The sequence below is a fragment of the Bombus bifarius genome, unplaced genomic scaffold, assembly GCF_011952205.1.
Source record: "Bombus bifarius isolate JDL3187 unplaced genomic scaffold, Bbif_JDL3187 scf7180000007970, whole genome shotgun sequence".
Lineage (NCBI taxonomy): Eukaryota > Metazoa > Arthropoda > Insecta > Hymenoptera > Apidae > Bombus > Bombus bifarius.
In genome coordinates, this window is record NW_022884356.1 from 848,150 (window position 1) to 873,284 (window position 25,135).

Sequence of the window (25,135 nt, forward strand, 5' to 3'; positions counted from 1 at the left end):
ATTAAGTTGATAGATCATAATAGTAATCTGATTTTAAAATCGGCTTTTTAATTAATTAGGTTACGGAGGCGCTGAGACGTTTCGTGGAAGGCTATCAACACGCTGTACCCAAGTATATCCAACGTCTAAAGGCGATTAGAACTACGCTGAAAGCATCGCCGTTCTTTGCCTCGCATGAAGTTGTCGGGTCTAGCTTGTTGTTCGTTCACGATACCAAAAATGCTGGCATTTGGATGATTGATTTTGCTAAAACGTTACCTCTACCACAACATTTGCCAAGGATTTGTCACGATGCCGAGTGGAAAGTCGGAAACCATGAAGATGGATACTTGATAGGTGTGAACAATCTAATAGACATATTCCAAGATATATGGAACTCCGAGGGAACATAATTATATGAACCATTTCTTTTGGAAATAAGTTGACACTACAGCGAAGAGGATATTGAGTTAAACGAACATCATGCACTCTTAACTTTGTGAACATAAATGCACCTTTTGTTCAGGTGCTTTTTCTTCTGTATCTTTTTCTATGAATCTATACTTCGTATTTCGTGAAATTTTGTACATAGATCAATGACTTTTGTAATGATGTCTTTCGTATGATATCCTCTTACCAGAAAACGGACCAAAGACGCGGTGGCTATTGCTGCCTAGGTATTTCATAATTAAACTTTCCTACAACGTAGAGACGATGCACAAAGAGAACTTGTAAAATATAATTTAAATGATACCGTTACGTAATAAGTTTTATTTATGTATTACATGCAACGCTGCAAGAATCTTCTTGATACAAGAGAACGAAGAAACGGTGGTTTTGTATTTAAAATCGTACCATGCATTTGTAAATAATTCGACACTTAATATAAAAAAATCTTCACGACCGCGTGTGTTTTCATTTTAAATGTCCTGATATAGCATTGTGCCTTGATCCCGATCAACCTGTCGAAAAAACTGCACGATTTTCTTTTTTTCATTTTACCTGACCTAAAATATAGTACATAACATAACGCAATTCTATGTATAAGCTTTACTGATCTATTACGCTTTTCGTTTCTTCTTCATTTTTTACGTTTTGTTTTTATACATATAAATCGTGTGTTCGTCAGAAAATTCAGAATTATAAGAGATTAAAATAAGTTGGAACGAGGATAAATGAAAAAAGACAGCGACATCAATTTTGTCAAGGTGTACTGTAGGTGTTATTTCTCGGTGGTTGCGTCTGAATAGTCTGCTGTTGATTTCCCGTCGATTGAGACGAAGTTATGGTAGTTGGAGCAATAACTCGCGCGTAGACTGCTGCACCTGTAGTTTTCAATCCGGCAGGAGTCGGTATCACCTTCAAACCGTGCAATGTTTTGATGTTGAGTAACTGACTCGGTAAAATGATAGGTTGCTGCTGTGTCTGTTGCGATGATTGTTGCTTTCCAAGTACTACGCTTCCACCGCTGCTCACTCCAACTCCTACGTTTTTGTTACCACTTGCTAAAACTATTGGCTTGCCAGCCAACTGAGCTGTCACCATCCGAACGGTTTGTGCTTGCTGTGTCTGTTGTTGTTGCTGCGTACTGGCTATGATCTTCGACTGACCTGAAGAAGTCTGCGCTTGCGATACTACCTAAACACCACATTGAAAATGTTCCATAAAAATTTAATTTAGAATTAAAATTAGAAATTATAAAAATTTAAATTGAGAGTATACCTGATACTGAGTTTGTATGACCTGCTTCCCTTGTCTGTTGAGTTGATTAGCGTGGCCAGTTGTGGTCGCCAACTTCAATCCTTTCTGAGCAAGGAGATTTTCTACCGAGATAAGCTGGCCACTACCAGAACTGGTTAGAACCTTCGCCAATATCTTCTGCTGTTGTTGCTGATGCGGTGACTGTTGAATCTGTACTGCGATTGGTTTCCCTCCTATCTGCGCAATTATGCGTTGCATACCAGATGTTTGTAGCGATTGTTGTTGATTGGTAACAACTCTCTGTTGGATTTGTTGTTGCTGTTGTTGTTGCTGCTAAAGTTACATGAATATATTAAATCGTTAAAGCTATTAATAGTTATTAAAATAAAAAATGATGACCTACTTGAACAATTCGTACCTTTAATTGTTGCTGTTGTATTTGTTGTGATTGATTACTGGATGGCGATGATTGTTTAATAAATATTGTCTGACCCTGAAGTCCATGACTCGTAAGAAGCGACTTGATCTGTCCAGAACTGACCAATTTTATTTGAGAAGCTAACAATGTCTTTCCAGGTAGTACATGTTGTTGTTGAGATTGTTGCTGTTTTATATTAGCAGTTTGCAAGATACTTTTTCCCGCTTGATTAGTCACTATTGTTTGTTGTTGTTGTTGTGTTTGTTGCGATTGTTGTTGTTGTTGTTGTTGACTTGGTACTTTAGTAGGAGGCAATATAGTGGTTAAATTGGTGGTTACATTTGTTACATTAGAAGCACTGCTGGCTACTACAGGCTGTGCAGAATGTAACACAGAATGTCCAGATAATCTAATAGTTTGTAGACCAGCGGATGTTGATACTTGAATTTGATGATGCGGAAAATGCTGCTGATTCGATTGTAGTAAACTTTGAGCACTTGTTTTTACAACAGCGACCGGTTTTCCACCGATGTTCGCTGCCTTCTTCGCCGGAACGTTTGTAGTGATTTGTGGTTTTACGTCACTAGTTGTTACATCCTTTTCTACGGTAATGGTACTAATAGAAGTAGAAGACGTAGGTAGAGACGTAACCGGAACGGTGGTACCTGACATAGAAATTACTGAAGTCGCTGGCGTACTAATTGTTGTCACTACGTTTGTGACCACAGCCGATTGTTCTGTTGTAGCGGAATGATCATTGATATTTTTCTCCTCGGTTTTTTTCTGCTCTTTTCTGTAAAAAGAAAAGCGTACAATCGATATGCTGTTCAAAACATTTTTCACACGATAAAATTTGATATTTACCTCGAAATAACAGGTTGAGTAGTGGATGTGGCCTTTCTTTCTTTTTTAGGTGTAGTTTCTTTACTGTTATTAGGAGATTGTTCTTTATTAACATTAGCCGGTTTTATGACTGGAGGAAGTGCCTTTCGAGACATACTGCCACCATTCTTCTTATTCTTTGCAACACCTTGTAGTTGTTGATGATACATTTCTATAAGAGAAGAAAATGTATGACGTCATCTATGAAATATATAACATAAGAATAATACATTTCAATAAGGTACAAACCAAATTCTGATTCTGAACGAGCTCGATGAAGGTATAGCCATTCCTTGCGTCGTGGGTAATATCGTACACAGGGATCTGTTTCGTAGTGCAATCTGTCCAAAGCTCCAGATACGACAGAATGTAAGTATCCTTCCTTATCATCACTTTCTGTCTGTTCCCTAATGTACTGAGAATCTTTTAGTAGCTGACAGATGTCAGCCCGAGTTCCTTCACCATTGGGAAGCCTTGCAGTAGCGTCTCTGACTAAAGCTAAGATAGTCACAAAGTTTGGCCGATCTGCTACCAACAACGAATGTCCACGAGCTTTGGTCAAACCAGAAGCTGTTATACGAATTAAATATAATATAAATAATAATTTCTTTAATTATACACATATATCTTTTTTATAAAAGATTGTATAATCAAACATACCAACATTGTGTTGATAAATGCCTTTCACCGGACCTACGACGGAGGCATAACCGTGCATTCTATATGTAAATGCTTTATGAGGAGCAGCATAACGCATACGTTCCTGCCTCCTAAATTCTTCTCGTTCTTCCACCGTGGATGGTCGAACCTTCCATTCTGTGGGCCACAGAGCACGAGGTGGCTCCCATTCTGCGACAGTATTGATAGATCCACCATCGACACTGATTGATTCTATCGCTGGACTACTATCTCTGCCGCTCGAATTTACATTTCCACTTCCAGAATTACTGTTAACGTTGCTGTTACTAGCTTGAGGCACTTGATTTTGTTGCTTCACAGCTACTGGAGAGCAAGTGGAGATTGCAGACGGTAGACCTAGTGAATCTTTGTGCATTAAGAACTTCGCACATAAGTCCGACAGACGAGAGTCTGAGTCTCGTCCAGCTCCGATCCATGCGTAGACTCCATTTCCCTTGTTTTCTAAATAGGGAACAAGTTCTGATTCTCTTTCTTGTCGGTCACCGATCTCTTGAGAGTAAGTGAGTTCCCCAGCAAGAAATCCTAAAGCCAATGGAACCAACGCTGGCCAAGAGGATGCCAGAGAATACCAATCATTTAATGGTGAAATGGGGTTTCCTTGCCACTGAGTAATAGCATCCCTCATTTCTCCTGTGCTCATTCTGTATTCACCTTTTGAGGTAAATGCATCTCTTAACAGCGAGAAGAAACAAGCATGTGTCTCCTGCATTAATTCTGCCCCATTATTAATGTCGATAGCGTCTTCATTAGATGGAACAGCGATTTCTTTATCTGGTATCGATATAACTCCTTCATCTTCGCACTTCACATCATCCAATATATCAATTCCATCGTCGAGTTGTATTGGAAGCTGCATCATGTCGATGCTATCCAAATCAAGCTCTTTCTTATCGTTTTCCTCTTCTTCTTCTGTTTCTAACGGGGCGTCTTCGTTCACTCCCGTACTTAGTTCCGTTTTTATGTCATCGTACTCCATGTCTTCCACCTCTTTCTTTATTTCTGGCGTAACTATCATGGAAGATTTGCTAACCTTCGGTGTAATGGGACTTAACTTCTTTTTGGACATCTGATGCATCTCGTATGCATCTATGGGTTCTGACTTAATTGGCGTTAACATTCTATGATCTATATCCAATGTATTGGAATGTCTATTTTCATCCGTCGTATGAGAATAATCACTGTTATCACTCTCGTGTTTTATCGAATTAGAATTCGTTAATCTTGGCGCCGGTGGACAAAGTGGTGATTGCTCCAATTTCATACGTTTCTTCGCTGGTGTGATACGTATGGTAGGGCCAACTGATATTTTGTGCTTCTGTCCAATTTGTGCTCTTTGAGTTAAGTCAGCAAGAGCGATACCTTGTGTATTTAATTCCGGATGAACCTAAAAAAATATGATGAACATTAGTACTCTAATACGATTGAATTTCTTATTCACACAACTTAATTTCTTAAAAAATTATTTCACGTACATCACGCCGAGCTCTTCTCTTTTTATGTTCAAGTAACATTTCGCGATACGTATCCTCGGTCTGTTCGCGAATAAATAGAGACCTATTCGTGGCATATTCCGCTCGTTGCAGCGTGGAGAAAACAGGTCGAATAAACTCATCCACGTGATCTAATTGCAAACCCCGAATGGACAAAGCCCGAATGGACAATCCGTGAACTCCAACCAAAGTGCGTCTCTTCTTCTTCTGCTTAGCGCCGGACATTTGATAGTGCGGATAGTTCTCTTCATTCTCGGACGTTGTGTCGGCTGCTAACTTTGCGCTCGCTCCGAGCTCTGTCCTCAGTGCATTCAGTTCCTCCAAATAGCGCAGTTGCGTTTTTTCTTCAACTGTCGGTTCATTGCTTGTTAGTATTGTCCCTCGGAAGTTACTACATACTTCTCTGCCAAACGGCTGGAGTGTGGGGGAAGTATAAACAGCCAGAAAATTTTTTACAATCAATCACAGCAGAAGCTTAACTTACCCATAGCAGGTTTTGGTTTCCTCCATTGGACCTTTGACACCGTGCGTTGCGCTGGTTGACAAAAACCTTGCTTATACGCGTTAGACAGCAAACTTTCTCTAGATTTCAGTAATTGACTGGCTAGTTCATAAGATCTTTTCCGTTCCTCGAATAGTAATCTTCTCTGCTGTGCCTTACGGACTAAGCTACACATTCTTCTAATATCTGGGCGGTAATGACCAGCAGATAGATGACTGTGAAATGCATCCAAAGGTGCTACACCAAATCTGATATAGATAAATATAAAAACAATATTATAAAAAAGATAGATTTCTTTCAAAAAATTACTGGAAATAATTAGTTGCATCTAACCTGTGATTTTCACGTTCGAATAACATACGCAATGTTTTCTCTGTTTCAGCTTCTACATCGCAGTCTTTTGGGAAAGCTGGTAAAAGGTTGCAAAGAGCTTCTCTTTGATTTTCGGTAAGGCATTCGTTCCAAATATAAGGATAATCCAGAAATTCCTTGAAAACAGCTACATGTTCGCAAAGATCTTGTGGTAATTTTATCTTAGTGTTTACAGCAATACATGTTTCCCATTTCTAGAAACGAAATTTTTGTTAACAAAAATGTATTTCCACAAAATATGAAATTTCAGACAGCACCAAAGTATCTGGACTCTCCGCTTTGACAGAGTATTCTGTGTTCTCATTTTCATCTTCATCTTCTTCGCCAGAACTATGACTTTCACTGCCACTTGTGCCATGTTCTTCTCCACTATCATCTCCGCTATCAGTTGAAGTACTACTTCCACTTATACTGCTACTACTACTGTTACTTCTAGATCCATGAGAAGATGCATCATCTTCATCTTCTTCGGCTCCACTATCACCACCAGCTGAACATTCATCCACCTATAATCACAATATATGTACAAAAATACATAGCAGAATAAACATCAGGGTGTGCCAAGAAGAAACCACATAATTTTACTAGTATATTTGGTAGCTTAATCTGAACTAAACAGATCATATTATTCTATAAATATAAATTTATTTGATATTTTAATGATTCTTGCCATTTCTTTCTAGAAATTTCATTTCCGATGCTGTCACTTGTAATACATGTTATTTGTATTAGTCATGCATATGTATCTAAAATCAGACTAAGCATCATAAACACTCTGCCGTTTATCTTTAGTTTGCATTTTATATGGTACTTGGTAGAATAAACGATTATTTGGAAAACGAATGAAACAATATAGCATGTAAAACTTTTTTGATTGACAATGATCTATCAAACATATTAGTAAAGTTATTCATTAAAGTTCTCCCAAGACATCCTGTGTCCTTTATGAAATTAAATGATTTTCAAAGACAATTATGAAAAATCTAATTTATCGCGCTACATTCTATGTCACAATGAATACACAAAAATTAAAAAATACAATATGAACGTGATTATTATTTAATCAAAGATAAGAAAACAATCACCATATAATAGCAAATAACACGTCAGGAGAACATGCGTGTATTCGACGATTAATTATTTAATTTACTAATTATCTAATTAGAAGAACTGAAATAACGAATATACCAGGAACAACAATGAATGTTTTCTTTTTCAGGAGTAACATGACACAGGGTATGTACATTGCGTTTCCAGAGGATACAGTGTTATCGATCATACGGACATAAATTTCGAAATAATTAATCGTAACCAACCTCCATTCTTTTCAGTTTCTGCGCTTGCTCTCCTCTTGTCTTCCAAGTTCTGCAGTTCCTACGAAAATAGCAAATCCTCGCGGCTAACGATAATTCACGAAACAGAAATAACGAACCGAGGATAAATCTGTCAACGTTGTTACGATACGAGAAATCCTTCGAACGAGTGAATATTAAGTAATTTCGCTATTCACCGTTTGACCTGTCACAGCTACTGCACTCCTACTCTTCCAACAAATTTTAGTCATGGCGTGGAATACAGCGAACAGAACCACGGTGTTTGTATATTGAAAGATCTCGAGCGCGCACCTTCTTCACCGGTTTAGAACTGTACCCATTCGATGGTAGAGATTTTAAGACTGATCCGAAAGCAATTAACTCTTACAAATAATAATAAAAGGACCAAGAAAAAGAGAGATTATAAATCTTTTTTATTAAATCAATTACAAATATTTATTATATTTCTTCTACGTTAAATATAAAATTGAGTATTCGAAGTGAAACAAAAGCACTTCTAGGGACATTTGTTCGTTACGTATGATTAGTTGGCAGCAACGCAGGAGGACGAAATTTAATTCAAATTTAATAACGATCGAATAACAATTAGAATTTTATTTCACGGAAATGGAAAGATAAATATTCATTTTTTATTGTATTGCTTTTTATTAGGGAAAATATTGTTTTAACAAATGAAGTATAGAAGTATGAACGGCCAAATATATTAATGAACTAGAACGTCACCTGCATAAAATTTCAGAAACTGTTATTTGAGCGGCTTATGTACCGTAACAAGGCTATACCAAATGAAGAATATAATGAATGTTATTATACAGGTATTGCAACTACCAATATCGAAGATAAATAATTTATACTATCATTCTTTAATGATATAATCTATCACGAAAGCTACATCGAAATTAAACTTGTACTGTAATTTGTAATACTATATACGTACTATATTTCTTAATAGTTCGTAAAACTCTTTTTATAATGTATCTTTATGTACCTAAACGTGTTAATGATATTGATCATACAGTTAACAATGACTTATTAAGATTATGCAGTTATGTCTTATCTTCGCGTTTAATCCTAGCTTAATTTAGAACTACATAAAACTATAAGTTATATAGAAATAATAAGAACTTTTTTACATATATACCTTCACAGAATCTGACGAATCGTTTCATATGCAAGAACACTGGTTAACGAAAACCTAGTTGTATGATATATGTAGTAACTGCAAAATACTTTTAAGAAGGAACGTTTTGATTAGCATTTTGTACTACTCCGGTGCAAGTTGTTTCCGCTGGTACAGATAAAACTGGTGCATACTGCATATAATGCGGTTGACCAGCAACAGCATACCAGTGTTCAGGTATATTTTGTGGAGGTATATTATATGGGGTTGGCGGAGGGCATAAGTACGGCGGGCATAGGCCAGAATAAGCTTGTGCGTAATCTATTCCAGGACACAGATGCGGCGAGAACGGCTGCACATTGTTGTTGTCATGTATATCAGAATGTGATAAGCACGGGATTGGTATAAAACTTGGATTAAGGGAATAGTAAGGATTTGCGAATGCTTCCGCTTCATTACCATAATACGGCAGTCCGGAATACATGCCTTGTTGCATGTAAGACGCTTGATAAGTATTCATTGCATTTGCAGGAGTGTGTAGCTGCTGATGTATTGATTGTGAAGGTTGAACATTCATACTATCTTCTTTTGCATCTCTATCCAATTTGGAAAGTTTAGAGTTTGATCCGTTGCTTGAATACTGATTAGAAAAATGCGAAGCAGATCGATGTCGATCTATATAAAAGACAAGTATTTATTAAAATTGTGCATACGGATATAATTATTCAAACTGTCTATTACTTACTCTCTGAATTTTTCTTATATCGTGGACCTAATCCATTTCTATTTAAACGAGAAGATTCCTTATTTGCATATTCTAATTTATTATCGCGAGACGAATACGATGTTTCTTTCCCATCATTTCCTCTTTGAACTTCAGTCTTCTGAATCTGTGTATTTTTGATATCATTTACGTATCTATTTTCGTTTTCTTGGTACAGTGATTGAGTGCCAATTTCTTTCTGATCATTGTTAGGCTCTTTCTTTTGTTGCGTAAGTGTACAATCTTGGATCATATTCGTGATATTTGTAATTTCTTCTTCATTCGGAGATGCACCTTTTCAATTGACAAATGAATAAATATAAGGTTAATATAATAAGTAAGATTAATATAATATAAAAAATATAGAGATAACATACCTTGATACCACTGTCCAAAATCAGGCGACTGTACATTTGTTAAATAATTCCAATTAGCACCACCACGAAAATACTACAAAATAGTTTGAAATAAATAAATATATAGCTGCGAATTAGTTTGTAACAATTGATCCTTACCTCTAATCCTAAATTATAAAAAAATCTCAATGTGAATGGATCTACAGGAATGCAAAAAAGGTTATTTATGAAATTCATTATCAAGTTATGTATATAAAAGTAATTTGCACAATTACCTGATAGCGGCAAATCACTACCATTTACATCAATACTTTTTTGTACAGAACAATTAATAGAACGTAGCATATGATCTATTTGAGCATTAGAATCTCCTGAAATATTAAAAAAAAACATAAACAATTCACGACATAGAAATAACAATGATAATTTAAGTAAGTTTTGTAAGTTTAATTACATACCAGCATATGGTGTGTAATACATATCTTTCTGCATCTTTTGTTTAGAATACGAGTTAAAACTGACATTATTATCATTATTCGTTGCACTATCAGATTTTGAATTTCTTATACAATTATTTTCGGAGTTTTTATGCGAGAATGAATCTTTTTCTTTACGTTCTTTATTATTTTCTTGCCTTCCGATATCTATTGTAGAAGACTGAGTGTTATCCAGAACCATTTTTGTAGGAAACATTTCAACAGAATTCTATAAAAGAAAATATTTTGCTATAATAATTTACACGCATTTGGATTTTACAATAATTAAACAATTTTTTATAGCTTACATCAATTGAGTAATTAGCACACTTATCCATTGAATAATTCTCATATTCTTGATGATCCACTTTTCTACAATAAAATAGAGACTTGTAATACAGAAGAAAAAGATAGATTTATTAAATAATTATCATGATAAGATACTTACAATGATCCTTCCTTCCACTGAAAATTATTCTCATTAATATCACTGACAATATTATCATTATTTTCATTTTTATCAATATTATTTGATAAAATGTTCATATTAGAGTCTTTAGTTTTACGCGATGATGCACTGCATGCTTTTCTCCATTTTTGATCTATTACAATACAGAATAAATATTTACAAAAAATATAAAAATTTGTTTCTAATACGTTTAATTCATTTCTAAGTACTAACTTGAATCTAAGAGTAGATTCTTTTTGCAAACTGGTAGCCAATTGGCCTGTTTATTTTTCTTTAGGGGTAATGGTTTAAGAGCTGAATATGGCACAATCCTTTTTTCTCCTAACTCTTCAATAAAGACTAATACAGGTCCCTGACTTTTACCCATTTCTTGAATATGTCCATAGTAAAATATGGGATCACTGCTTTTCTTTTGCAATATTTTTGTATCATTATCATTAACATCCTTTCCAAGAGAAGACACATAAATGCTATTATTATTGGTTTTGTCAAAATCTTCCTCATTAAAGTCCACTTGTACCAAACATTTGCCACCAATTTGGAGTTCATGACTATTGTGCCTAGTCCATCCTGCATTTTTCACTTCTAAAATACGATTTATTTTCTTCTTTTAATGAAATTATGATATTTTTAGTACAAATCAATTTTTGTTACCTCTTCTAATTTCATGCCATATATCAAAGTCAGTATTACGATAGATATTGGGATCAAGAGCTTTAGCAATTCTATAAGGAAAAGGTGGTATATTTTTTATTATGGCCCGTGCATCATCAACCTCATCAGTTCCATTGTCAATTTTATTATATATCTCTGCAGCTAATTGGCTAAACATAAATAAATTGAATCTACAATAACATTTTGAACCATGTATTAATGACATAATTATTATTTGACTTACTCTCGGATCTCTAGATTGCCTTTAAGGAAAAACTTATCATGTCTAAATGTAGCTGTTCTATCATGTAACATTTTATGAACAGTACCCTCTATATTGGCCATTTGAAAAACATCTTTATATAACACTTGATAGACAATAGCTACAAATAATTTATAAAATGTTTATAATTTATATTTATATTATAAATAAAAAAATATTAAAAATCTAATAGAACACATACATTGACAAAAAGCAGCGTTTGCAACAAAGTCCTTTGTATAAATACTTTCATACTGTTTTTGTGGTGTATGGCATAAATATATTATATCCTTAAAACCATTATTTGTAACATTATGATTCGCTTGCTTTTGACTACTAAATATAATGAATTCTCTTTTATAAAGTAATGACATAGCTTGGATTTCAGTCATGCCACCCCATTCCGTAAAACATATCATTTGTTCTAAATAATCTTCAAATGGAATCGATATACCCTACAAAAGAATACGTATTAACTAAAATGTTTATATAGATATTAATTAAGAATTAACCAAATACAGCATATCCACCTCCGAAAATAAATGTTTTGTTTTTCTCATGAACTCCACACATTCTTTTCTTACTCTTATATGATAGTGTTGTGTCAAGTAAACTTGTTCGCTAACTGCTCTGAACAAGCAAGTTGGATCTCTAGGTGCATGTTTCCTGAAATATCCTTCATTTTGTAACCATTCATCAATAGGTTCTTGCGTACGTTTCAATGGTTTTCTAGGAGATATTTCCATCTTATATCACTAAAAGAAATAATGAAACTATTTTTCTTTTTTATTAAAAATACGAATTACGCGTATTTTCGTTAAACATAACAAAGTAATAATCGTAAGTAGCCGTCTAAATATTGCGAAATTCTAAAGATTTTTTTTTTATCAACTCATGATAATAACTTCCATTATTGGGAAAGTACGAAAAAATGTTTTTGTCTATCGTTAATCATGAATACTTACTGTGGAAATAAAAGACAAAAAGTTAGTTGTAAACAGAATTGTACCTGTTTGAAGAGAAATAATTAATAGGTCGAGGAATTTCTTCGATTCGAGATTATCGAGCCACACAAAAATTTTTTAAATCGTACAACGTAACTGTTACTTTGCAATTATCGTCGTAGCATGGCTAACAAAGGACTAGCAACAGGTTCTCTTCATTAGCTTCCTATTAAGATAGATTTCTCTAAGACTATTGGACGAAAAGATCTTTTCAACCAATCATAATCTTTCATTTGGCACTTTTGGTTGTGTTTATATTTCCAAAGGACCTTTAGTGAACACATTTCCTTTGTTTGTATTTTCGCGCGACGGTTCGAAAGGAGTATTTTCCAAGATACATTATATAAATAATAATTCTTATACATTACTCTTTTATATATAAATTTAATTAATACTAAACTCGATAAAAAAAACTTCAAAAGAGGTTCAAATATTACAAAACACCTTCTTACAAATTACTTTTTTATTCGTCATAATTTTCATCGGAATGACAATGCGATGTGTACGAAATATTAAAAAAGTACAATAGCCCCTTATATAAAATATGATTTTTACAGAAATATAAGATCAACCGCTGTACCATTGCGATATTCTGTAACGCATGCAATGCTACCAATTTTGTTGCTATCGAAAATAACGTTTTGCCTGCGTGCAGCTTTCTTAGTATAAAAAGTACATCCTTTGGCGAGTTAGTATTAAAGACGGATGTCGATGCAAGCCCAAAGTTATTTAAGGCTGGTAACTTTAGGAATCAGATCAATGGCTTGTGGAGTTTTATCGCATATTTTTTTCTTTTTTCTTGTCTTTTAAATTAAATTTGGACCTGAACCTTCATCGTCGTTCCGTTGTTAATAGTTTTGTGTAAAAATCGACTTGTGCGTCTCGCCGAAAGGGACGCTCATGGCGGTAGGATAAGTATAATCATAAGATTACATTAACACAGTGTTTCGCATTCTCCTTTTTTCTTGTCGACAATGTATGAATAATTGTTATAAAATGTCACGATATAGAAAATGGAAGAAATGACGAGTCGCTGCTTCCTTTCTTTTCCGTTCTTTTCATTTTAAAAGCTTCCTTTAAGCAGCTATCTTTTCTGCGTCGATTGCTAAAACAAAAAGAAACATCATCTTGATAAGAAAAATATTGTCTTTTATTAATAATATATTTACTTCGAATTCTAGCTCACCTTCTTTGGTAGGCAAGGGATTTTTCTCAAGCGTTTCCGCGTGTTTCAATTTTGCGGGATTGAAATTCTCAATGTCAGAGATCAGCTCTTGCTTTTCTTTCTCCTGCTGAATCACTGCACAGAAAAATTTGATTTGTTAACGTTTTCCTTGGATCAAATTAATAATTTCTCTCAAAAATTATGAAAGGTAAACAAAATATATGAAAGTCATGAAATACAATACTGACCATCCATATCAGGTAGGAAAATCTTTTCTTGAGTTTCGGTGTGCTTCAGACTGCTTGGGTCGAATGTCTCGATGCCTGACATAAGCGTTTGTTGAGTCTTCTCCGCAGCTACATCTGTAAGGCGTAAATCGAGATTAAAGAATGGAATATGAAATATGTAAGAGAAAACTATGAAAACGGTGAAGGTAAGGTCACCGTGGAAACCAGTGAAATTACACCAACTATATATTTATGTAACAATTTCACTGTGTCGCTATACCATGAAATTATTTTAAAACCATTGTAGTTGCCCAATTTTATCAGAATTATGAATAAATATAAATTTTTTACAGAGAACTTATTTATTAATGCAAAGAAAGTATATATACTATTTTTAAATAGTTTCCTCTAGCAAGGAACATTAAAGCCTTATTGTTATTGGGATATTTCAAAAAAATGTTTATCGCGATAGTGGACGTAACATCATGTTGTTATCGTGGACGCAGTACAGAGTACAAGACTACCGACAACTGACAACCTAATTGGACATGCAAAACAATTCCTTTTAAGCGGCTGAAAGCGAAAGTGAATAAGCTTGGTTTGGTCACGTATATTTTGGTCACCTCGAAGCACCAAAAGCAACAGCATACCCTCCTTTTGATCCCGTCCAAAGTAGAAGCAGGGAATCTGAGAATCAAGTATTCCCCTAAAAATCAGATAAGTTTCTATGATACCTTTGGCATTGGGTAATATGATCTTCTCTTTCGTATCGGCATGTTTCAATTGATCTGGTTTAAACGTCTCCACATCGTGGATTAATTCAGAATGTTGTCGTTCTTGTCGCACGTCTACATATTACAGTATTACATGCATTATAATCGATAATTTTCAGAAACAAAATTATTAATATTAGAGCTCTATATGTCTATAAAGTTACAGGATATTGAATCGTAAGAATTACATTCAAATAATTCTGTAATACAATGATTTTGGGAGAGAGAAGTAACAAATATTTGCGTTGTACCTTCAGCGGAAGGTAGAACGTTTTTTTCAGCGGTCGCGGCTTTCTTCATACAGCCATGATTGAAACCTTCTAACTCGCTTTTCAAGTCTAAGGCTACTTTTGGCAGGTCTTTCAACGACGGATTCGACATGATGATGTGTTGTACTCTTCAATCTGAAACAAGCAAACATTTCTTTATGTTAACAAAAATATTTCATAACATCAATTGTGTATCATTGATTAAATAAGATATAATAACTGTGTATTATAATTACATATATTTTAATTACAAAAATAATTTGTATAATATAACCTCGATAGATTACTTGTTAATATCCAAAAACGTCACAAATAAATTTATAACTATTTAAGAAATTATAAGATTTTATAACACAAATTTTCCGTCCCTAATCTAAAAGTAACAATCTCTTTTATTTGTACTTTGCTACCCGCAAGAGTTTCCTTTGAATATCGATGTCCAGAAGAATTTCCAATTATAAAACTGACATCAACAACTAGAACTACAATCTGAAATGACCTGTCGGGTTTTGTCCGTGAACACGATATGTTTTTGTTTACCGTCCAGTTGAACAAAAGCTGCCCAGAAAACGAACAAGTTATATTCATTACAAAACAGAATCCAATTATTCTTGAACTCTAACGAAATTTCAAGATATTTTATATAATATACACAATATATACGTACAAGTTTCCTATGGTAAGTATTCAAATATTAGGTTAAGTAAAAAGTTCTGAGCGTTTTTCGCTAGATGTCTTTAGTGAGCCATATCTCACGATGTGCACATCGCATCGAGTCATAGTATACACCGATTTCAAGGTGATATTACGCATCAAAAAGGTTCTTTGTCAGTTTTGTGTTCGGTGAAGCCAGTTGTGTGTTACAGCGTTCGAAAATGGAGATAAAAAAAGAGAAAATTCGATACATTCTTCAGTACCACTACGACCAAGGTGAAAAGGCGGAGCAGGCGGCCAAAAAAATTTGTGCTGTTTATGGACCCAGTACAGTATCGAATGCAACAGCAAAGCGGTGGTTCCAACGATTCCGTTCTGGTAATATGGACGTCGAAGATGAGGCACGCTCTGATAGGCCAATCGTCGAAAATGTGGATAAAATCATGGAAATCGTCGAGTCGGACCGGCATGTGAGCACTTATTCCATTGCCCAGGAACTGAAGATTAGCCAGAAAACCGTTTGGAACCATTTGCATAAGGCTGGTCTCAAGAAGAAGCTCGACGTATGGGTGCCACATGAATTGACGCAAAAGAACCTTTTGGACCGAATTGATGCCTGCGATTCTTTGTTGAGACGTAACGAAATCGACCCATTTTTGAAGCGGATGGTGACTGGCGATGAAAAATGGGTCACATACGAGAACAACAGCCGAAAAAGATCGTGGTCCAATCGCGGTGGGCCGGCCCAAACGATCGCCAAGCGTGGATTAACGGCCAAGAAGGTTTTATTGTGTGTTTGGTGGGATTGGAAGGGAATCATCCATTATGAGCTGCTCCCATCGGGGCAAACACTTAATTCGGACCTCTATTGTCAACAACTGACCAGACTGAAGCAGGCGATCGACCAGAAGCGGCCAGAATTGGCCAATAGGAAAGGTGTTGTGTTCCATCAAGACAACGCCAGGCCGCACACATCTTTAACGACGCGTCAGAAGCTCCGAGAGCTTGGCTGGGAGGTTCTATCGCATCCGCCGTACAGTCCAGACCTGGCACCAAGCGATTATCACCTTTTTAAGTTTTTGCAAAATTTTCTTGATGGTACAAAACTGGCCTCAAGAGAGGCTTGTGAAAATGAGCTGGTCAAGTTTTTTACCAATAGGGACGAGGACTTCTTCAACCGCGGAATTATGAAATTGCCTTCAAAATGGACAAAAGTAATCGAACAAAACGGCGCATATTTAATCTAAATCGAATAATCTTGACTATGTTAATTTCATCGTCGAAATAAAGCGAAAAAGCGCTCAGAACTTTTTACTTCACCTAATATTAAGGTTGCTCGAAAAATTCGTAGCAAAAGTTAAGAAAGATTTAACTAGAGTTAGAGTTTTTGCCATCTACATACATGTAAGTTGCCGAATCTTTTCTTAAAAAATTGTTTATTTTCTTCATACTGACAGAATGCAGCTTTTTATATATTTATGGGAAATTTAAAAGTGCAAAAATTATATTGGAAAAATTTGAATTCAGTCTGAAAAAATATATAGAAGTTATAAGATATTCAATATAAAGTTATATTTAGTAAAAAATTAATGTAGTTTACTAAATAAAATATGTCAAATATAAAATGTATTTATTACCTTATTTATTATCTTAAACATGTACTGTGTATTAATAATTGAAAATAATCTCATTGAATACTGAGACTTACTAATGTTGCTGACGATTACTTGTTTTTACTTTTGTGATTCCTGTAAAATATATACTTGTCTTAAGTATTTGGAACTGTTGTATACATTTCCAAAATCATTTATGGTTTTATCAATATAATCATGATAGTTGGATGCCATTTCGACATTAAAAAAATTTTTAAATGTTTCGTATAACACACGTAATATGTTCATAAAAAGTGTAAGAATACTTTCGTGACATATGTAAACGATATACAACTGTATATCGCTCCGAATCGCGATACTTGCTGCAACTTTTAGCCCATTTTCTTTATTCTCGGTTGAACAATGATTGAGCGTCGGATATATCGGAAACAAGAAGAAGCGAGAATCTGCAAGTGTCAGCGAACGAGTCGGTTCATTGTCATCGTGTTACCGAGAATCGAACGAAGCCTGTGTACACAAACGTGATACGCGCATTCGAGTGTGCGCGTCTATCGACCAAACATATCGATATCGAATGCTCCTCGCGACGCTTTCAATGCATATTGGCAGAAACGTCGGAATTTAAACGTTGAAAATTCTTTCATATAATGCATATAATGCATGGAAAATTTCAAATTGGATTTGATTTACTCTATACTACAGTACGTTACGTTTACTCTGCCACCTCACAACCTACCATTTTTCTACCATTCTTTGTTATTTCTTTTCAAACGTATAAATTTGAAATTTTAACATTTTTGCATTATTATATATTATTATTATATATTATACGTTATTTCATTTTTTAGATTCATAAATATTAAATATAAAAGATCAAGAAGACACAGAAGGATTATAAAGCAAAAGATTTGATTCACTCTACACGTTAGGTTACACTGCACTTACTCTACTACTACATAATCTGCAATTTTTCTACCATTTTTTGTAGTTTCTTTCCAAACGTACAATTTGATATTTTACTATTTTTGCGTCACTGTATATTATTACAAAACTGCGCAGTTTTATGCAATTATGGAAAATTTGAAGATACAAAAATGCATATAATACATATTATATGTAAAGATATGTGAAAATATTCAAAGTAGAGTACCTATTTTATTAATTATATTTATAAAAGTATGAATTTTTATAAACATAATTAAGTCTAATTATTTTTATTGTGCATTATACATGGTTAGTATGTTATACATTACTCTATTTTCTAGATTTGTACATATTAAATATGAAGAATTGAGAAAATGCAGAAGGATTGTAAAGCAAGAGATTTTTCAATTGATGGAAGATGTAGACAGATGCAAGTACTATAAATTCCGGACGAATAACGGCACCGTTTCTAGTGAATGCAAAGGTAGGCAAGTATTCCTTGTCTAGTATTTTACAGTCTCCTCTTGTTCGTGTTTCTTTTTTCCTTTTTATAAGTGAAAATAACGGATTGGCCATAATTATGTCGGAACATAATCGGACACGTAACATCTTAAAATGCAACGTGTTACGTTAATTGCAATTAGTGGACTCGTTTAATCGTATCTAGTCGGACTTGGTTTGTGTAAAAATGTTATTAGAGAAACGCAAGCAAGATACGATATCTCTCATTAATAAAATCTGTCTGGAGATTCTTTGTTGTCTAAATTTCGTATTACACGCCAGTAACTAATGCGTTACGAAGCGGAAGCTAAAGCTTGCTACTTCCGGTTCGCGTTTCTTTCCATTTCCTTTCTGGTCACATATCCTCCTCTGTGAATTCTTACTGAAACGTCGGCATTTTTATGAACCAGGATTCTCATTCATTCAGTTTAATCTCACAAATTATATTTGCTTTAATCAAACAAATTTATAAATTTACGAATTTATAAAATCCTTCTACTATACTACACTATATTTATGTATTTTACCAAATTTTAAGAATTAAAAAAATTCATAAACAACAAATAAATTCATAATAAAAGTACTTCGTCATAAACTGTTTTGCAAAGCATTTGTATGTACTGCGTATATATATTCATGAAACGTAAATAATAAAATGGTTTTAATGTATGTCGAAATATAATTAATAATCCATGCACGTTCCGTCGTAAGGAACTTGACAGAAAGACTCGTCATATGTTCATACATCGAATCCGGCACTCACGGTTCTTTTACATTTTACAGTTGTTGGAGCAGTGATGCACAATCGACAATGCTTCGCATTCACGGTACCTAAGCGATCTCAAAATCTTAAAAATCGTATGATAATTTTCGTGTACAAGATTTGTCCTGTTCACGATGTGCAATATTATAGCAATATGAAGTATATTCGCAAATGAATACAGTTTTGCACGTTTGACCGGCAGGAGTGTACAATTAAAAAAGCTTGTGCACCACTGAAGCTAGAATGACTCATATTCGTCGGACTCTCCCTACCATTTCTTTTTGTGTTTTCGCTTCCACTTCGTTTTTTCCTTATTTACGTCGCTTATATTCGTTACTTTTAGGCATTTCAACGACTGTTTTGAACAGAAGAAAATATCACTAGCCAAGAAGATTGTACATTGTACTTTTACATCGAAACTTGTACTTCAGAAGAAACTTGTACATTTCATGAAGCGGACTCACTGGTTCAAAGTCGCAAAACCTTTATCAGTACTTGAAACTGTTATGACTATGACACAATGCTTCTTGGAATTCCATTATCGTTTAAGAGAAATCAACATTATTTATATTTCAAAGAGCAAGTCGCGTTAAATGTGTTACATAAAAGTTCTGAACCTACGATATTTTTTACAAGCATATTTTTAAAAAATCAGGAAACAAATTTCACTCTCTGGCAAAATCTAACATCGAAGTACTTTCTAATGAAGAACAGTATTCAATCTATCTTGAGAAGCTATTTCTTTCAAAATTTCTTATGATTATATTTGTTCTAAAATCAGTTAAATATAGACTAATCCTGCAACAGGCAATAAGAAATATACACAAGTGCGATAAGACAAAAAGAACAGAATGGAAGAAATTACAGATTCAAGAAGGATGAGAAGGTACAGATATAGCGTACATCAGTGGCTCCAAGAGAACGTTTCAAGGGATACGTTCCAACGGTGGGTCAGCATCGACAAGGCTGTGTATAGGTCCTTATATGGTAGCCAGCCGTATGGCTGTATATAGAGAGAGCTCGAAAGAGGCTGAATACGCAACTGTGAAACACATTCGTGTCCTTTACGTATCCGCTTGTTGAATATTTCTTCTCTCCCTATCGTCGGTACACGTGTAGGAGTCTTGCATCGAGTGCACGCATACGAAAGCACCCACTGGTCTGCGTTATGCGTAACGGTAACAAAAGAAGAGGAGATTGCTTTAGTTGTACGGTTAGCACGTTTGAGTATGTCCAATACATACGAATTAATCTTCTCAAGGCTAGTTTCATTTTTCAAAATTGTATATAACTTTATGAAAAAGAAACAAGCCTTTATACATAATAAAGAATCTCATAGTAATGCCAAAATTAATGTAGTCTTATTCAAATGCTTGATATCGTACGATTTCGCGGCATGTTACAAAGTTAAGTCGGTCGATTTCACAAAAGTCAAGAAAGCAACGGTAGTCCTCGATGATTCTAAAAGATGTATCTCATTGGATTATCATGATACAACGAGGGGGAAGAGGAGGGCTAAAAACAGCTTCAGTACGCCAGTGTCCGAAGAGAAATCACGATAAATCCTACTTGATCTCGCGAGGAGAAAAGAGGTCTGCAAGTTAATAAGGAAACTAGGTTGCTCGCACCGACGCGCTAGCCGGTTTGCAGGACGCGTCGGTGTACGCTACGCTTCGACGAGCCATGCTCATCGCGAGATTGAACATATCATATGAGACTCACGTTCAACTGGGTATCTTGAAATCTCTGTACTATAATTACCATAAAGAACGTTTAGTATTTTGTCATAAACAACAGTAATTATTCGAATTTTGACGTCATTCATACATATCTTGTACATTGAACATTTATAATATATATTTTTAGCTGAAGAAGATATGAACAGCTGCAAAGGGATCGCGCGCATTATTCATAACTTCTACGTAAGTCTGGTGAACGGACCGGCGTGTGTCTGGAACCGATCGACTGTAAACGCATCCGGTGGAATCGATAAGATCAGTTAATCGTCCAAAGGTTTCTGGGCAGACATTGTCGTGGGTTCGTGGTAAAGAGAGATCTTACGGCTGACGGCTAACGAGTTCGCGCGGCCTGCCAATTAACTTGGGTAATCGCGTTTAATGGAGGACCCTCAGTGGCGTATGCAGCGGTTCGTTTCTGAGCGGACTCGTGTGGCGTTTGGCTATTGCATTGACCAGTTAATGGTGCTGGTGGACTGCGCACACGCTTGGCCACCTACGTATACCGTCAAATACCCACGTAAAAGCGTGCAGCATGGCTAGAAAATGCGTTTGCTTGCGATGATTCCGTGTTGCGCTCGCGCTCCGAGCAAACGCGATACAAACGCCCTCTTTTTCTCTCTTTCTTCTTCTCTTCCTCTCTCTCTTTCGTGCAACCGTGACGGCTAACGAACCCTGGACGCGCGCGTATCGTATCGAGCGGTGGCGCGTACGTTCAGGGACGTATTACGTGTTACCAAGCGGCTTGTCCTGCTCGCAGACTTGAAAATACACTTCTTTTTGTCCTTATCGTATAAAATGAATTTTTCAGGCTCCAAAAGTATCATAAAAATTTCTATTGAAGAGCCCTAATTTAATTTTGTTAATCTCGTTAACCTCATTAACCTTATCAATATTAAGGTATAGATTTCGATATATCTTCGTAATTAACAAATATTTAGCTGCGTTTATAGTTGTAAGAAAAGCAAGAATTCACCGCGAACGATGAAAGCCACGTCATACATTAAATTATACCGCTATTTCGACGCAGTAACCGATGCGGAAGGAATCCTCTTCAGCGGTCAAGATTTCGTGAACGAGTACCAAGGTATACACCGTGAATGAATAAAGAACTCTGAAGAGAACCCTCTGACCCAATCTTGATTGCAGATTGCTTTCGTCATTACGCTTCTGCATGACAAGCGACATCCCGATTGTGATACTTGACAAATAAGGGGTGATACACTCGTGTTCAGAAGGCACTCATTTCGTCAGGAACGTACGATAAATATTCTACCATTTGTTTAATAAATTTAAAGCTCTTTAATATTTTCTTTTTATTAATCATCCCATTATATTCTAGATTCAACTGTAGATTGTGTTCTAGGTTCTAGTCCAGAATCGACCTTGAGTGTGCTCGAAAAAGTCTTAGGATATTTCTCTTCCGGAACGTGAATGAAATAGCGGTGCGCGCGCGCCCCTTTGGGGCTGTCGTGTAAATATATACGTGTCGGTTTTATACATGTAGGGTTGCATCGGGGGAGCGGTCGACTGGTGGCAGACGGTTTCATCGATTGGCAATGCGGGGGTCGAAGAGTGGGGTATCTGAACTCTTCACAGCTATCTATGCGTACTACATAACGTATCGACGACCTCGACTTTCATGGTCAATGGTAAAAAGGTGATTTTTTAATACATCGCGTGGGATTTACCTCGATCCTCGTTCTTTTTCCATTAACACGCAAGCATTTGTAGATAACAGAAGTATATATCAGAATTATTAAAAGGCATAGATGTAAAATACGTGCTATTAGAATAGATTATAAAAATGTATTTATTTTCAGATAAACGACTGAATCTTATTTAAAGAAATCTTCTAGTGGAAGTATGGATTTGTCATCAGATATTTATCTAGTTTGGACGCACTAAATTACAAATACATAGATACAAGTTATCATACTCGTTATGTTCAAGAGTAAACCGATGTGTTATACGTATGAGACATCGCAAATAAAAATTGTGTCTGCTATACAAATCGATAAACAGAATTTCTAGAGTGTTTTACTTATTCGAAATATCTGCTCGTTTGCCTTGAAACGAGCCAACTTGTCCGAGACATGATAAGATGCAAATACCGCTGGATTCTCCCTTATGAAGATACCACGCATGAATATGTGTAGATTTAATTAGAGAAAAATGCAATTTGTATTGCATGTACTGCAATGTAATGAGTCCACCAAGGCAACTATTTATTAAAAAGAATATTTGTTTCATTATTGTTTTACTTGAAATAATTACTTAATTACTATTATTTGTTTCCAAATATTTTCAAGGGAAAAGTTAACTTTTCCAGAAATCTAGCTCCTGACGAAAGGCAGTAAATACTTGCGATTACAAGGATAAAAGCGTGCTTGCCAGTCGGCAACCAGAAGCGCATTTGTGTGCCTGATGCGCGGCGGAGTGCATCTGTCAAAACCACGCCCTTATCCCATCCTATCATCCTAACGGACTCACAAGAGCCCAGCGATAAGTACTTACTTACTTAATGGCCAATGCTTCCAAAATTCGTATGACTCATTTATTTCAAGCTTAATTATTATTTCAAATGTTTACCGGCATATATAAAAATATATTTCTACGGATTATAAAGTGTGTAAAACACGAAGGGTGGTAATAATATTTCTTATTTTAGATATTCAAATATCGCAAAAGTATAATAGTAATTTATACAAGACGCTATGATAAAATATTTTAAACGCCTGCTATATAAAAGAAAAAAAATAAAAAAATTTATTGTTTCGTATCAACGATTCAGATTCGTAGGTGTACAGAACGCGTATGGAGATTTGACCACACCCCTCCATTTTCGATCGGCGAATAATGAAGACGATCGATATCCTCAAAAGTATATTATCCTTATGGCGATTTCCAAGTTCAGGCGCAGGAAGAATGATTCGAGTGACTAACCGATACCGATCGTCTTCGACCAGTTTTCGTCTTCTTAAAAAACATGCAAGTATACACACACGATACACGATACCGCCTTTCTTCGAACGGCAACGAAGAAAGCCGGTTCGCTTTGATACGTCAACGAAAATATCACCGTATGCTTTTTTATACACTTGAAAGCGCATGCAATTTAGATGATCGTAGATAGAATGCATCGGCGGCAAAGAGCACTGACCTGTCAGTTGTCACTTAGAGAGATAGGCAAGCGCAACACCGTCCAGCCAAACGTTCAAGGGCAGGATGGAGGCAGTACACTGACTGACCGGCTAGTGATTCCACGGCACGTAACACCAGGTAACACCGGCGAACCACTCTTCCACTCTTCCTTCTGCCGATCCTACGCTCGCACCGTTCAACCCCACCACAAATTCAGACCCCGAACGTTGGCCAATCACGCACCATCGTTTCACTCCCGCTCACTACCAAATTCCTCCTTCCATCCATCGAACACTTCCTCCAATGGTCTCCTTGACCGTCATCGGGAGGGTAGCTGACTCACCCTTCGCGACAAGTATGATTTTGCATTCGATGCACGAAAAAGTTTCATGTTTTTTAAGCGTAAACTCGCTTTCAATACTTTTATTTCGTTATTAGATTATGTTCTTTTTCTTCATTTAGCAATCATTTATACGACGGATATTATTCCTGGATAAATTGGAATAGCAGTCGCAAGCAAAAGTACCGAAGAAATGCACCATTGCTATTTTTGGCACAATGGAAAGGGAGCAGGACCGAAGGACGTTCTAGGGGTTGACGAGAGCTGGAATGACTCATCTTATAGTTATTCCCAGCTGCGCGTCATATGGCAGTCCCGTTGGGTGTTTCTAGCACTTCGAAATAGCCCGGTACATTCGGAAAAATTGACTTATTTAAAGGAAGAGCAATACCGTCCATTACGGCGCTTTTTAATAAATGTTTCGTCTTCTAGTTGGATCAAATAAGTATTAATTATAAAAATGTATTGAAGGAAAAGAAGTATTCCTATAAACTGAAAAATATCATATAAATTTTATTATCTTTTATGAATTGAATTTCTTAATT

The 25,135-nt window shown here is 35.6% G+C and overlaps 4 protein-coding genes and 1 long non-coding RNA gene across 14 annotated transcripts in view; 2 read left to right on the forward strand and 3 right to left on the reverse strand.

Annotated features, from left to right (window-relative positions):
• The window catches only part of LOC117213407, a 28,299-nt gene extending 27,417 nt beyond the window's left edge, over window positions 1–882 (forward strand). The window contains exon 9 of the mRNA XM_033458758.1: window positions 60–882. Coding sequence (XP_033314649.1) covers window positions 60–392 — 333 coding nt within the window. The 3' untranslated portion in view covers window positions 393–882. The remainder of the gene's footprint in view (window positions 1–59) is intronic.
• Window positions 731–7,625, reverse strand: LOC117213378 (nuclear factor related to kappa-B-binding protein). 2 transcript variants are annotated; one of them, XM_033458737.1, is made up of 11 exons: window positions 7,360–7,625; window positions 6,301–6,549; window positions 6,005–6,237; window positions 5,654–5,919; window positions 5,152–5,519; window positions 3,641–5,063; window positions 3,230–3,550; window positions 2,963–3,152; window positions 2,099–2,891; window positions 1,702–2,010; window positions 731–1,617 (listed from the first exon to the last, which is right to left on the reverse strand). In XM_033458737.1, exons 1-11 carry the CDS (start codon window positions 7,363–7,365, stop codon window positions 1,183–1,185), a joined length of 4,593 nt encoding a protein of 1,530 aa, XP_033314628.1. In that variant the 5' UTR covers window positions 7,366–7,625; the 3' UTR covers window positions 731–1,182. The 2 variants fall into 2 exon arrangements, with proteins under 2 accessions (XP_033314628.1, XP_033314622.1); XM_033458731.1 differs by having other exon boundaries at window positions 1,702–2,013; window positions 7,360–7,624.
• A 373-nt stretch (window positions 7,626–7,998) lies between these two features.
• On the reverse strand, window positions 7,999–12,682 carry LOC117213391. Of its 2 annotated transcripts, none has more exons than XM_033458750.1 (14): window positions 12,443–12,682; window positions 12,008–12,232; window positions 11,680–11,932; window positions 11,460–11,598; window positions 11,216–11,385; window positions 10,775–11,146; window positions 10,541–10,694; window positions 10,401–10,464; window positions 10,075–10,321; window positions 9,892–9,987; window positions 9,776–9,816; window positions 9,638–9,710; window positions 9,243–9,554; window positions 7,999–9,172 (listed from the first exon to the last, which is right to left on the reverse strand). In XM_033458750.1, the coding sequence occupies exons 2-14, from the start codon at window positions 12,221–12,223 to the stop codon at window positions 8,610–8,612; spliced, it is 2,700 nt and encodes an 899-aa protein (XP_033314641.1). In that variant the 5' UTR covers window positions 12,224–12,232; window positions 12,443–12,682; the 3' UTR covers window positions 7,999–8,609. The 2 variants fall into 2 exon arrangements, with proteins under 2 accessions (XP_033314641.1, XP_033314635.1); XM_033458744.1 differs by having other exon boundaries at window positions 12,487–12,681.
• A 244-nt stretch (window positions 12,683–12,926) lies between these two features.
• Window positions 12,927–24,559, reverse strand: LOC117213507 (thymosin beta). Of its 4 annotated transcripts, none has more exons than XM_033458898.1 (6): window positions 24,270–24,559; window positions 14,898–15,050; window positions 14,608–14,721; window positions 13,895–14,008; window positions 13,668–13,781; window positions 12,927–13,586 (listed from the first exon to the last, which is right to left on the reverse strand). In XM_033458898.1, the coding sequence occupies exons 2-6, from the start codon at window positions 15,025–15,027 to the stop codon at window positions 13,558–13,560; spliced, it is 501 nt and encodes a 166-aa protein (XP_033314789.1). In that variant the 5' UTR covers window positions 15,028–15,050; window positions 24,270–24,559; the 3' UTR covers window positions 12,927–13,557. The 4 variants fall into 4 exon arrangements, with proteins under 4 accessions (XP_033314789.1, XP_033314808.1, XP_033314799.1 ...); XM_033458917.1 differs by lacking the exon at window positions 24,270–24,559 and adding an exon at window positions 16,972–16,996; XM_033458908.1 differs by lacking the exon at window positions 24,270–24,559 and adding an exon at window positions 15,318–15,445.
• LOC117213529 lies at window positions 18,433–23,866 on the forward strand. Of its 5 annotated transcripts, none has more exons than XR_004488674.1 (6): window positions 18,433–18,590; window positions 19,714–21,166; window positions 21,237–22,193; window positions 22,256–22,364; window positions 22,473–22,766; window positions 22,930–23,358. It is a non-coding gene; the product is annotated as an uncharacterized LOC117213529 (long non-coding RNA). The 5 variants fall into 5 exon arrangements; XR_004488675.1 differs by lacking the exon at window positions 22,256–22,364 and having other exon boundaries at window positions 18,434–18,590; window positions 21,237–21,516; window positions 22,060–22,193; XR_004488677.1 differs by lacking the exons at window positions 22,256–22,364; window positions 22,930–23,358 and adding an exon at window positions 23,439–23,866.
• Window positions 24,560–25,135: the final 576 nt, after the last annotated feature.

Bases quoted from the DNA above. Each gene is read 5' to 3' on its own strand.
- LOC117213378 (XM_033458731.1), bottom strand. The intron at 3,551-3,640 runs GTATGTTTGATT...TTCGTATAACAG, and splicing joins CATTTATCAACACAATGTTG to CTTCTGGTTTGACCAAAGCT. The intron at 1,618-1,701 runs GTATACTCTCAA...TGTGGTGTTTAG, and splicing joins TCATACAAACTCAGTATCAG to GTAGTATCGCAAGCGCAGAC.
- LOC117213391 (XM_033458750.1), bottom strand. From the start codon at position 12,223: ATGGAAATATCTCCTAGAAAACCATTGAAACGTACGCAAGAACCTATT. The intron at 11,147-11,215 runs GTAACAAAAATT...ATCGTATTTTAG, and splicing joins ATGGCATGAAATTAGAAGAG to AAGTGAAAAATGCAGGATGG. The intron at 10,465-10,540 runs GTAAGTATCTTA...ATTTTATTGTAG, and splicing joins CAGTGGAAGGAAGGATCATT to AAAAGTGGATCATCAAGAAT.
- LOC117213507 (XM_033458898.1), bottom strand. From the start codon at position 15,027: ATGTCGAATCCGTCGTTGAAAGACCTGCCAAAAGTAGCCTTAGACTTG. The intron at 14,722-14,897 runs GTACAACGCAAA...TGTAATATGTAG, and splicing joins CGTTCTACCTTCCGCTGAAG to ACGTGCGACAAGAACGACAA. The intron at 13,782-13,894 runs GTCAGTATTGTA...TTTTCTGTGCAG, and splicing joins TTTCCTACCTGATATGGATG to TGATTCAGCAGGAGAAAGAA.